This window comes from Eleginops maclovinus, chromosome 10 (genome assembly GCF_036324505.1).
Source record: "Eleginops maclovinus isolate JMC-PN-2008 ecotype Puerto Natales chromosome 10, JC_Emac_rtc_rv5, whole genome shotgun sequence".
NCBI classification, from domain to species: domain Eukaryota; kingdom Metazoa; phylum Chordata; class Actinopteri; order Perciformes; family Eleginopidae; genus Eleginops; species Eleginops maclovinus.
In genome coordinates this window covers 21514741-21527988 of record NC_086358.1, presented here as the reverse complement: position 1 = coordinate 21527988, position 13248 = coordinate 21514741, and the positions used below count along the sequence as shown (strand labels likewise).

At 40.0% G+C, this 13248-nt stretch overlaps 1 protein-coding gene across 1 annotated transcript; it reads left to right on the top strand.

Moving 5' to 3' along the window:
• Positions 1–4197: 4197 nt before the first annotated feature.
• Positions 4198–9473, top strand: LOC134871193 (uncharacterized). Its single transcript, XM_063893849.1, has 5 exons — positions 4198–5441; positions 5709–6670; positions 6852–7013; positions 7109–7198; positions 7946–9473. The coding sequence occupies exons 2-5, from the start codon at positions 5726–5728 to the stop codon at positions 8273–8275; spliced, it is 1527 nt and encodes a 508-aa protein (XP_063749919.1). The 5' UTR covers positions 4198–5441; positions 5709–5725; the 3' UTR covers positions 8276–9473.
• Positions 9474–13248: the final 3775 nt, after the last annotated feature.

Sequence of the window (13248 nt, the reverse complement as noted above, 5' to 3'; positions counted from 1 at the left end):
ATAATCTTTCAGAAATCCTATCACTGCAAGGACCTCTCTCCTCATGACCTCCACTGACACCTTGGGGCTCTGCAATAGCTTGCTGACTTTGTTTATGTGAAATAGGACATTGTACCATACAACTGTACTCACCAGAAAAGGCCATTTCTTCATCTCTTTGTGAATGCTGTTGGCATTGGAGGCACATTCAGAGTCCTGCTTCCCATCAGCATACTCCCTCAGAGCGGTTAGGGCATCCAAAATTTCAGGCAGCTGGTATCGGACAGCTTTCACGGACTCCACCCTAGCCTCCCATCTTGTTGCACTGAGTGATTTAATGGTAAAATCCGTCACGTGTTTTTGAAGGATTGTCCAGCGGTGAACTGAAGCACTGAAAATAGCATACAGTCGCTGTAACAGTCCAAAAAAACTTAAAGCTGTCACAGAAGACTTGGCAGCATCACCAACCACCAGATTCAATGTGTGGCTGGCACATGGGACACAGAGTGCTTTGTTGTTAAGCTCCAGGATTCTGCTCTGGACCCCCTGTTTCTTCCCCTGCATGTTACTGCCGTTGTCGTACACTGTAAAACATTACAGCTCTGTTTAGTTAAGTCCACTTACTTCCTCTCTTTAACACAAAGAGCTCTAACAAGTTTTGGATTTTGAACTCATCTGCGTGAGTTTTAAAAAGTAGAACTTACTGTTATTAATTGTGTTGACTATTTGAAAATGTTATCAGATCAGTATGTGTTGATTGAACTTGGGTTTCAAAGTTATCAGATGGGGGGGCGGGGCGTGGGGGAAAAGGCGGGAGTGGGCCAATGGGAGCTACAAAATTAATATTTGGACTTTTGAGTTTAATTGTCTTCTTTAATTCATGGCAAGGTTGAAGCATGAACAGAATAATTTAAACACCGCAGATAAGTCATATATCATATCGAAATACAGACACTTTGTAGTAAATGATCAAGGACTACTTCGACACGCGGGAAGAGACTATGCCTGACAACGGCCTAGAACCGAGGCGGAGTAACACGACGCGGGGACCGAAGTGACGAGTGGTGAACGTGTCGAAGCAGATTTTTTTTACACGAGGCTGAGGAACAGCAGGTGAGTTTAATTATCTCTAATTAAGTCTTTTAACATTAACCTCATGTGTAGTAACGTAATAACGTTAAATGTGTAGGTTGTGCTTTTTTAATAGCCTGGAAAATGTGACTGCAACATTAGTTTTTATTCGAGCCCGACATGAGTTAGCTAGTTTGCTAGTTAGCCACCTAACGGTTGAGGCTGCGTGTTAGGGCTGCTGTCACTTCGTGCTCGTGCTTTGCTCACTCTTTGTATTTTATATTGACTAGTTACTCCAATTCATTTAGTAAAGTTGTTTTAACATGGATATTATGCCGATAATTAATAATGAGCAGCATGCGCTGTTTTCCTCGGTCCCCTATTACCGGTATGTTTTACACAGACAGATGGAGACCGTCACGGTAGCGTATCGCTACCCAGGACATTATTAAGAGACTGAGTGTAAATGTTGCCTGTGTGTTTGTCTATGTGTTCCGTTATCTTCATACTGTTTTCAAATCGTTTATCAACCATGTCATTTATCATACCCGCTACGGCAGTTTATTATAATCTTGCAAGTACCAGCATTACAACTTTCTGTTTAATACCATTTACCATTAACGTCACCTGTTCTTTTGCAATAACCACTCAAACAAGTATGTCGTTGTTAAATTCCATGTCCGTTTATTTAGTTTAGTTACATGTTAACACAGCGTAAATGTTCGTCTCACCAGCCTCGTCTGGTGTTTGTATTTGGGGTTGCGTGCCGCGTCAACGCGGTTTAAATTCACGTCACGACTTCCGGGTAAACCGGAAGTGACCCTGTGTTGTCGTAATTATTTTTATTGCTGTTTTTATATATTTTGGCTATGCCAAAATAGGAGCAATAGTACACTGTTTACGTGCTTAAAGGTTTTCTAGTTTATAGAGGGAGAATGGTAGCTGTTTAAAGCTGTTTTCATTTTTATTGCCTTATGGGCCTTCATTTGGGAAAATAAACGATCCCATCATTTTCCTTGGTGTTTACCACCAAGTTCAAGTCGCTCGAACACATCTACCCATGACAGCTTGCAATTTGATGAATTAACTGAAAATGAACGTCATTTATAGATAAAAAATATATAGTTTTAACTAACGTTAAGTGTCTGAGAACTGTTGAATTATTACTTTGGTTGACAGAGGAGTAGGCTGATGACAGAGGAGAGGATCTGTGATGGCACAGGGCTGTTTACCAGTTTAAACCATTGAGTTGAACAGATTGTAAAATATATTTATTTTAATGTTTAGTCAGAGAGGTAGGAAAGGAAGGATAGGATATTAAATGCTTAACTAATCATTATCAACAGGTTGGAGGTTTTAGAGCCTACTTAACTCATGTTGGCACTACTGATGAATTGAAAAATAATATTGATTTGTGTTTTTGTTTTATTCAGTTTATAATGTAATATTCAACATCACAATTTACAGTCTTCAAAATTAACAGCAACACTACTTATAACAAACCCAAACTGAATATTTTAAACACCATAAAGGTTGTAATTCTTGCAGGGTTGTTGAATCATACTGCATAAGTGTTAGCTAAACGTAATCCAATAAACTAAATGTAATTGAAAATAACATAGAATATTGGTTTATAGTTGTTGTTGTTTTTTTGTAGTTAATAGATAACTGTTCTTAACCACTAATTGTCTAAATAAATGTTATGTTAATTTCATTTTTAATTTTTCTGTTCACAGAATTCAAGCACGTCCAGTTCATGTGGAAATGTAAGTTTTGTGCCTTTTCCTCCAGTGGCCAAGGAAAAATAATACAGCATTATAAAGAGCATCATGGACATCACCGGAGGTGTTCAGGCCTTGTCTGCATTTATCAAGACTGTTTGAACACATTTCAAACCCAAACTGAACTTAAAAACCACTTGAAAGAACATTCAAAAGGTCATAAAATTGTGACCAAGTTATGCTGTGATTTGTGTACATTCTCAGAGCCTAGTAACATTATCAAATATTGTGCCCATCTGAAGACTCATTTGAGGAACAGGGAAACAGTTAAATGTCCGTTTGCAGGTTGCTCTTTCAAGTCCAATGTACTGTCAACATTTACTTCTCATAGAAGTCGCTATCATAGGTTGTCCACCTTAAACAGTTTAAGACCAGAGCTTTTTGTACACCATGCACTTACAAATGCAGTGCTAGAAGAGGATTCTGTTTCTGGGACTGAGGCATCAACTTCATATGATTCAGTACCCGAGGGTGTACCTCCTCTTGAAAATGGAGAGGCAATTAAACGTCAGTTGGCATCTTTATTTATCCGTATGCAAACAATTCTGCATGTTTCAAATTCTGCAGTACAGGAAGTAATTGATGAGTTATTTGACATTGGAGACTTTGCTTATAAAAATATTAAAACAATTATAGAGAAAGTTTTGGAGGAAAATAACTGTGCAGCTGATGCCTCTGTTGTAACATCATTGTCTGATGAAATACAATCGTTGAACCCACTCAAATTTCTTTCAAGAGCAGGGTCTTTGGGCACAGAACGTAAAAGGCAGTCATTTTACAGAAAGATTTTTACAGTGATTGAACCGGTTGAATATGTGCTAAATCCACAAGAAAAAAATCATTCATTTGTTTATGTTCCTATTTTAGATTTGTTAAGTAAGTTGTTGGAAAGAAGTGAGATTCTAGAGAAATTACAGAGATCCAATGGACAGGAAGGTCATTACTGCTCATTTCAAGATGGTGAATACTTTAAAGAAAACAAACTTTTTGCTGAAGAATTAGGCATAGCTCTTGGCTTATACATTGATGATTTTGAAATCTGTAATCCATTGGGAACTTCAAGAAAGAAACATAAGTTGTGTGGTATATATTGGGTGATAGCTAACTTACCCATAAGACTTAGATCAACATTATCATCAATTTATCTAGCTGCATTGTGCAAAACTGTACATATAAAACAATATGGTTACAGCAAAGTTTTGGAGCCTCTGATTAGAGACCTTCAGCATTTAGAGACGACTGGTGTATTTGTGAAAAGACTTGGGTCTTGTGTCAAAGGTACTGTTTTGTATGTGTCTGCCGATAACTTAGGTGCACACTCCCTTGCTGGATACCAAGAGTCTTTCAACGAGGAGAAATTTTGCAGATTTTGTTTGGCTAACCTTAAAGATATTCAGCATCATGATGTCAGAAGTGGGGCATTTACTTTGAGAACACCAGAACTGTTTGATGAAGCCATTAATGTGCTTAACACAACTAATGCCTCGTGTGTTCATGGTTTGAAGAGAGACTGTCCTTTAAGCAGACTTGCCCACTTTCATCCTGTAAAAGGTTTTCCACCTGATTTTCTGCACGATTTATTGGAGGGAATTGTACCTGTGGAACTATGCATATGTCTTTCAGATCTTATTGCTAAAAAGTATTTCACATTGAATGATCTTAATGATAGAATAGCATCATTTCCTTTTCAGTTTTCTGACAAAACTAACAGGCCTCAGACAATACCAACAAACTTTTCAAAAAAAAGAACAATTGGTGGCAACGGACACGAGAACTGGGCACTTCTGAGATTTCTTCCACTGTTGATTGGCCATCATGTTCCAGAGAGTGAAAAGACTTGGTCTGTGATCCTTGAACTGAAAGACATTGTGGAGGTGTTATCAAGCCCCTCTTTCACAACAGAAACCCTGTGCTACCTACAAGCCAAAATTTCTGACCACAGACAGTTGCTCTTAGAATTATTTCCTGGTACTAAATTACGCCCTAAACATCATTATCTTGAACATTATCCTGTTCTGATTCAGAAATTTGGACCATTAATTGAGTTCTGGACAATACGATTTGAGGCAAAACATTCTTTTTTTAAAAGAATGGTTCACAATACTGGCAATTTCAAAAATATTCTGCACACGTTGGCCACAAGACATCAACTGATGTTGTCATATTACTTGGAGATGCCAACTATTTTCAAGCCAAGCATTGAGACTGGACGAGTATCAGTTGTGTCTGTGGGCATCCTAGATGCTGCAATCAGAGAGGCTGTATGGAATAAGTTTGAAGGTCTGGACTCTGTTTCACTCACCTCCATTGCTTACTTGAATGGGACAAAATATTCTAAAGGCATGGTACTCTCAGTTGGACAGACGTGTGGACTGCCAGATTTTGGGAGAGTATTGGAGATCTGTGTAGTGGATGGTTACATATCATTCATTACTGAACTATTCACAGCGACCTTCCAAGAGCATTTCAGGTGTTACCAGCTTGCCAGAAGAGATCCTGCAACAATTGTGGTCATTGATCCGGACCGTCTGAATGACTACATTCCCCTTGCTGCATACCCTGTTGAAGAAAAGCTGCTCGTCACTCCAAGGACATTCATGTTACATTAAGGTAATATTTGATTGGGTTGGTTTGTCATAAATTTAAACAAACTCTTAATCTTTGGACCACATAACGGGATATAAACTGCACTTTAAAGGTTAGACGACACTATTTGCTATATAACGATGTAGTGTAGAAATGGCTACCTGATCTCTGAATTCACCCTCCCTATCTGTTGTAATCTCTCTGCTGTTTTAACTCCATTCACAGCTTCTTTTAGATTTATGTTATTTACTGTTTAATGAAGCGTTTTCTTGTTTGTTCACTGTGTTTCAGTTCTTGGTATCTCATCAATGATGCTTCTCAGAGTCATCGTCTCACCTCAGGAAATAAGACGTGTCACCCTACAGGAGGTTCCCCCATCAGTTGATGAGCTATGTGTAGTTCTGGGCAACACTCTGGGCCTCCGTGGGAAGTTCCTTTTACAGTTTGAAGATCCAGACTTTGGGAATGAGCTCTGCAATTTGACAGACATCAAGGACCTACCAACTGAACGAGCCACACTGAAAGTTCTGTTCACGTTTTCTGAACCAGTTTCTGACTCGACATTAGATACTGCAAGCCTTAGTTCCCAGAATAGTGCAAGCCCCGAGCCCCCTAGTAGTGGTGATTCTTCAGAATGGCCTGATCCCTTTGTTATTTCAGATTTCTCCCATGACGTTGAGTTTCAGCTGAGGGTAGCAAATGATGCCTATGCCAAGGATGGAGCTGTGACGGTCATCTCAAAGAGTGTGAAGAGTGAAATACTGGACAGACTGGCTGATAGCATAACCAGAATCACTTGCTATCCAAGTAAAGACAATTTAGAAAGCGTAGCCAAAGCTCTTGTTGCAAAGCATCCTTGTCTCAGGGAGCCGGGTTCAGGTAAAGGATGGTACTGCTGGAGATTCAGCCTGATATTCAAGATGGGCAATTACCGTCAGAGGATGATGGCAGCTGGATGCCCTGAAGTTCTTGTAAATAAAAGAAAAAGACAGGGAAACACCAAGCCAGTCAAGAAGGCAAAAAAGGGAGAGATCCACTACTTACCAGAGCCACCTGATGGACAAACTACTGTTAAATCAGAGAAGGATCGTGAGACCATGCTTTTGGAAGTGCAGAAGAGAGAGCCAGATTTGCACCTGCTCGATGAATTGATGACTGCAACATTCTCCCAGCGAAGACAAGAGATCATTGGTGACGAGCCACTCATTGCTGCAGTCAAGGACAGATGGCCTGCATTGTTTAGTGAGAGACAGGTAATTCTTTGCCAACTGAGTACAGCATAGAAATCCTATATTTTGTTGTTTTAGGTAGTCAAACTATGCACTATATGTTGCAATCATATTTGTGTTTCCCTTGTGTCCCTTAGAGCTCTATGCTGCTCTTATTTTCCCTCACTCATTGCCCTTTTCTCTGCTGTAATATTATTGGTTTCAGCTCAGTGCTGAGTTCAGTAGAATCGTCACCAAAGACCTGCTGGAGTCATTCCTGGATGGACTTGATGCCTTGGTGCCAGATGTTCTACAGATGTACGGAGAAGCTGCTGCATCAGGCAGGAGGGTGCGCCTGAGCAGTGTTCTCAGTTGTCTTCAAAAGGAGGTATGTACTGCACAGAAATCATTTCTTGTTAATGTACTAAAATTAGTATTCTGGCTTGGGTATCTTATTCACAAACTCTTGTCTTGTTCTTGTAGGACACGAACCAAAACAAAAGAACAGCTGTCCTACTTGGTCTTCCATGCTACCTTGCAGAAGATTCCTCTGACATAATCAGGATGTGTGATGTAAGACACCGTATTTACACATTTTATATTACATTGTTTTGTTTTAACATTTTTTATTTTCATAAGTCGTAAGGGGTAATTTTTTACAAATAAAATAGTAAATGAGTGAAAAATTAATGAAATGTGCCCTTAATTTAAATTGAAAATGTAATGAAACCTAAAATGCAGTAACTTAACCAATATGTAATAAAATATCCAGACTTATATTGTTTTTAAATAATGTAATGTTAACTTATCACATTAGGCTACTTTTTAAAATAGCTTAGTATAGTATATACTATATATAGTATAGTATATCAGAGAAGGGTTTGCTGAGATGATAAAGTAGTAGGCTACATCCTAGATTTATTTTTTTGGACCACATGTTATATGCTAGTTAAGAGGTGTGTCCCGGAGTTTCTGTCCATGTGCATGTAGCTGTATGATGCATAGTCTATTATAATCATTCTTTCATTTCAAATTCAATGTATATAACATTGAATTCTTATTCATACTTAAAATCAGAATATACTACATTTTTGAGAAATAGAGAACATTCAGTACATTTTCTCTCAGTTTAGCTCCTCCTAGTGGCCAAAATTACTGTTGGTTTGTTTTATTATTTGGGCTTAACAATGAACATTCAGAAAGGCAATGACAACACTCACTCAATTAATGTCAAAGACATTTGTAGCCTTTCTCTATTAGCCTAGCAGTGATGTTTAAGTCAGTCAGTTAAGATGTGTGTTTTTGTCTTTATGTTTTCAGGCTCATGGTGAAACCCTTGACGTGCTAATGAGCGGGATGCAAGTTGGACTGTTGATTGGACACGAAGGCCCTCTGCATGATGCATTTCCATTGGATGTTTTCAACGTGGCTCTGGTAGTAGAGGAGAAGATCATCCTACATGACCTCCGAGATGTGTCCACAGGCTTTGCCATGTTACTGGGTGCAATCTACTGCCTAAACCTTGAGTACCCACGTAATATGAAGTATTCTTTTGAGTTCCTGCAGAGGGTTGTCATGAACATTAAACCGGACCAATGTTCAGCCAGAATCCATGGACTCAGAAATAAACTGCTTAGATATCGCATGTAAACAAAGAAATGCACTCGTCAAGCAACTACTAGGAGGCAGCAGTTATTTGGGAAGCTTGCCTTGTTCTTTACACTAGCATACAGGTTTTCATCGGCTTAGTTTGTTCAGCACAAGTCAGGTATGCGTGACAAATGTGTCACTTGTGAAGTTGAAAAATCTGAAATTGTTGAAAAATCTAAAATAGTTCAAATGTGCAAAACATTTTGAGGTATAATGAAAACAAACTTGTTTCGAATTGTGGTTAAAGAATCTTTTAGACGTGGATGTTGATGTTTTGTAAAGCTCTGCGTATACCACATTTTTCCTCTGTACAACTTTGCCATACTTATTCTCTCATTGACAGTTTTAAAATTGTGTTCAATTAACACAAATTTAAGTGAGGATAAGTAAGTAAGTATTTATAATGTACACCATTGTTTTTGTTCATATGACGATATGGACCGGTTATCTCACTTTTTGCCTCTTATGACACCTGCCCATCTGTCCCCCTTTCCCCAGCACTCTCGGTTGTCAACCTCAGTGAGGCCTGTTTTGATGCCAAGACATGTTTAAGATGTATCAATGTTCCACATTGTTCATATTCATGTCGAGATTTTATGATTATCTGTTTACTATCTCACATACCTCATTGTTCAACCCCACCTCACCTTCTTTCTTTCTACGAGTCCACCCTCTGTCTCGCTGTCTGTCTGCAAGTCCACCCTCTGTCTGTCTGTCAGTCCACCCTCTGTCAGTCCACCCTCTGTCTGTCTGTCTGTCTGTCTGTCCACCCTCTGTCTGTCTGTCTTGTCTGTCTGCAAGTCCACCCTCTGTCTGTCTGTCTTGTCTGCCTGCAAGTCCACCCTCTGTCTGTCTGTCTTGTCTGTCTGCAAGTCCACCCTCTGTCTGTCTGTCTTGTCTGTCTGCAAGTCCACCCTCTGTCTGTCTGTCTGCAAGTCCACCCTCTGTCTGTCTGTCTTGTCTGTCTGCAAGTCCACCCTCTGTCTGTCTGTCTTGTCTGTCTGCAAGTCCACCCTCTGTCTGTCTGTCTTGTCTGTCTGCAAGTCCACCCTCTGTCTGACTGTCTTGTCTGTCTGCAAGTCCACCCTCTGTACATTACAGAGACATACATTGGGTATGGCATGTTAAAACCTTTAACTTCTGTTAAAGTTTATATAAATGTATTTATAAAATAAATGTTCTTGGACAAATGCAAGAATTCAGTGTGAAGCTCTGTCATTTACCATGCAAGTTGAAACAAATTTAGAATTTTAATCCTCTTAACTTTAAATGGGGAGTCGTATAAATACGGCTAAGTTAGTTTAACTCAGAACTGTGAGTTACAATAATAATGAAATATCTGTTTGTTTTACTAGCTAAAGAATGTTATTGTATTGATAATGTTTAAAAAAAATGTTGTTTTAACTCACAGTATCAAGTTTAAACAAGATGTGATTAAAAGTTTTCATGTATCAATGATGTATAACTATATTTTGTTTCAACTAATGGTATCAAGTTAACATTACAAGTGATTAAAAGTTAAGTCAACTTTGACAACTTAAAAAACAACATTGTGACAACTAGAACAGTGTAGTATAATCAACCTTTTGAACTTTATTTTCAGAGTTGAAACAAAGGTAATCTTAAATTGAGTTAACTTGCAGTTTTAAGGCAGCAGGTGAACCTTCATTTGCAAGTTGAACTGACCTGAAATGTCTTACAGTGTAGGATTGCCCACGACAATCAGCAAGATCCAAATTTAGTGTCTGCAGGTGTCCCAAAAACAATTTGAGTAGGCCTTTCCCAGTTGTGTCCTCTGCCACGAGAAAGCCAACAAAGTGCTCATGAATAGACACTCCTTCGCCAGGCTTACAGTCCACAATCCTCAGCACCACGGACAGCTGCTCATCATGGCTGACATCTGGGGTGCAGTCCATGATGACACTGAAGTATTTGGACTTCTTCACCCTCTCCACTATTGTTTTCGTCACGCAGCTTCCGATCAAGCAAATCAATTCATTTTGAATCACTTTACTGAAGTAACTCTCAGAGACTGCTTTCTCAGCTACCCTCTTCACGTGGCCCCTCAGTACAGGGTCAAACTGAGCCATCAGTTGAACTTGGCCTAAGAAATTGCCATTGCCGTGCTCATACAGCTTCTCTGAATGGCCTCGAAAAGCTAAGTTGCGCTCGGCCAGATGTGTAATAATGGCAATCAGTCGTTTCAGAATCTCTCTCCATTTGTTAACTTCATTTACAAACAGCTCTTGGTTCACATTATCTATGGCTTTACCTGTTTGAAGCCGTTGATGAAGTGTTCGCCAAGCAGCCATATTATCAAGATGATCGGCAGACCTCGCGTGATCTTTTAAGAAGGCTGCTAAATTTTTCCAATCGTTTGTGCCATCGGAGCTGAACCGCTGCTTGTTGCAATTGCCAAACAGCCGACAACAGAAGCAAACAGCGCGGTCTTTCATCATGCTGTACACGAGCCAGGACCTCTGGATTTTTTCGCCATTCTTCATGTTCATGTTGTAGTAAGTGTTTGTGAATCGTCTGCCCTGAGTGTTCTGGGGGAAATCTCCTCGTATCTGCACTGGTCCTTTCTGTACTATTGAACAACGCTCTCTGTCTGTTAACTTTTCTGGCCAATGTGCAGGGTCGTCGCCTATTATTAAATTATCTCCACTGCTGGTGGTAAATGGCCTAGCACTACTCACCACTAAATCACCTTCGTCTTCATCATCCAGAGTCACCTGTTCCTCTGCTTCGGCTTCTATAGCCACCTCTTCTCCTTCGGCACCCATAGCCACCTCTCCTTCCACTTCAACATGTTCCTCATCAATACCTGCTGAGCATGTAGAACTAGCAAGTTCAGGAGCTACTACAGCGGATGCTGTAGCAGCAGGAGATGTAAAAAAGCCAAAGGACGTTAATTTTGGCAGTGTATCTGCAATTCTTTTGCTCTCTTTTGCTCTCTTTCTTTTAGAATAACCACTTTCGTAGCTCCGCTTCATTTTTACCGAGTCGCATACAGTTTACTTCCCGCTGCTTTGGTTTGGGTGCACGTCATTATTGCTACGTCATCATATTATGGACTAGTCAATGCACAGTAATGGAGGGGGGTATGTGTGCTTGGACAATTATTATTTAGACATTAATTCGGTATTATGCTGATATTTCTTGTTTTTTTATTAGAAATGTGTTTTGTTTTTTTACTTCACTTAAGTAACAAATTAACATTCGTTTTTTGTGTCTTTACTGTGACTGGGATGGTCAGATTTGGGGGCCCCTATTTGGTTGAGGCCCTAGGCAATTGCCGAGGTTTGCCTAATGGAAGAACCGCCACTGCCTCGGGCCTCGTGTCTACTACTTGGGCGAGCTACAGTGAGACCTCGACTGCTCTGCATGAGTAGCCGAGGAGGACGTCGCCAGAGAGTAGCGATCCAGAGAAGGGATGAAACATCTTCTACCTCCATCTACACAGCAACTCAAGAAGAAGCAGCCCACAGGAAGTTCCAGGTGCCCTTAGTCTGAATTTTACTGCAACTAAGAGACTTAAAGTGTTTTGCACAAGAGACTGAGACATTCTTTTGCATTTTCATATAATACCTTAATGTTGTTTACTTACCTTTCCTTGTTGAAATTCATTGGAGTCCATTGATACTGACAATGTGTTGATATTGAGATTGTGTCTATTGATGGTTATACTGTAAACATGTAAAACAAGTAACATTAAGGCAGAACTGTATTGTAGTGAATTTAAAGGTGAATTGCTGTTACTTAACAAGTGTTTAATGCATCTTGTAGCGGGGTTCTATTTCATACCTCCACAAACACAGGCATAGTCGGAGAAGTAGTGATGTTACTTTATTTTGCCGGTCTCCCAAAGTGAAAAACAACTATTTACAACAAAATGAAAAGAGTGGAAAAAGACTGGAAACATAAATAGTTTACCATGTAACACAAATATTCACAACAAATGGAGTTCCTCAATATCTCTGACATACAATAACTCTGACATACAATAAGTCTTAAAACAACTCTCACTGGGTCTTACAGGTGCTGCCTGCTCTGTAGCTTCCCCAGACTGACCCCCCGTCCCAGGCCAAAACAGCCCCTTTTAACTGTATAGCCCCTCCCACTGGGCTTAACTTTCACATACCACCAATAGATTCATCTCGCAAGCGCGCGAAAATTCACTACTTAAACGGGAGAAATGGTGCGCCCCGTCTTGCCAGCCACTCTTGCCGGAAGAGGAGACGGTGGTGCATATGCCTCCCACACTTCAGGAAATGTCCGTCTAAAATCAGGTTTGTGTAAATGTATGATTAAATGCAACGAGAACGGCCAAGTGTGCACCCATGGTCGCGCTACTAACACAGAGGAGAAAACAGTTATAATAGTGAGGTTTGTCAACCAACATGCAAGAACGGAAGGGAACAGGGAATGTGTGTGAATGTGAACGTGTATGTGTGTGTATGCGCTGCAGCATGTGACAGAGCCGGTCAGTGACAGAGCCGCTCCGTCACACATCTGTAACTTACCTGTGCAAGAGCAAACCTTCATTTGTTTAATTATCAGTCATGGTAATTTAAATTAATAAGGCTGTAAAATTGTAACAAATAAGTCAAAATATTGCTCAGCTGTAAATGATAGCCAAGTAGTCATAAATAAGATAACTACTCAACTATGCTAAGGCTACATAAACCTAACTTTATTAATGAGGTAATTACTCAGCTAAACGCAATATCAGATTTAAACCAAACTACAGTAAACCAAGTAAAATGTCAGAGCTTGAGCTTTCCCCTGAGAGTGACAGAGAGGCTGTCAGTGATGACATGCAGCAGCACTGCACAGACACGCAACCGCAAGCGACCGAAGGCACTAGAGATGATAACCACACTTCCTCACAAGAGCCACAAAGAGGCCAAAGGGTCCTTAAGTTAACTGCACGATGAGCAAGTAAGAAAGGTTGCACACTGTTTCAGTGT

Coding starts and splice junctions, on each gene's coding strand:
- LOC134871193 (XM_063893849.1), top strand. CDS start 5,726: ATGATGCTTCTCAGAGTCATCGTCTCACCTCAGGAAATAAGACGTGTC. Junction 7,014..7,108: donor TCAGTTGTCTTCAAAAGGAG/GTATGTACTGCA, acceptor TTGTTCTTGTAG/GACACGAACCAAAACAAAAG. Junction 7,199..7,945: donor ACATAATCAGGATGTGTGAT/GTAAGACACCGT, acceptor TTATGTTTTCAG/GCTCATGGTGAAACCCTTGA.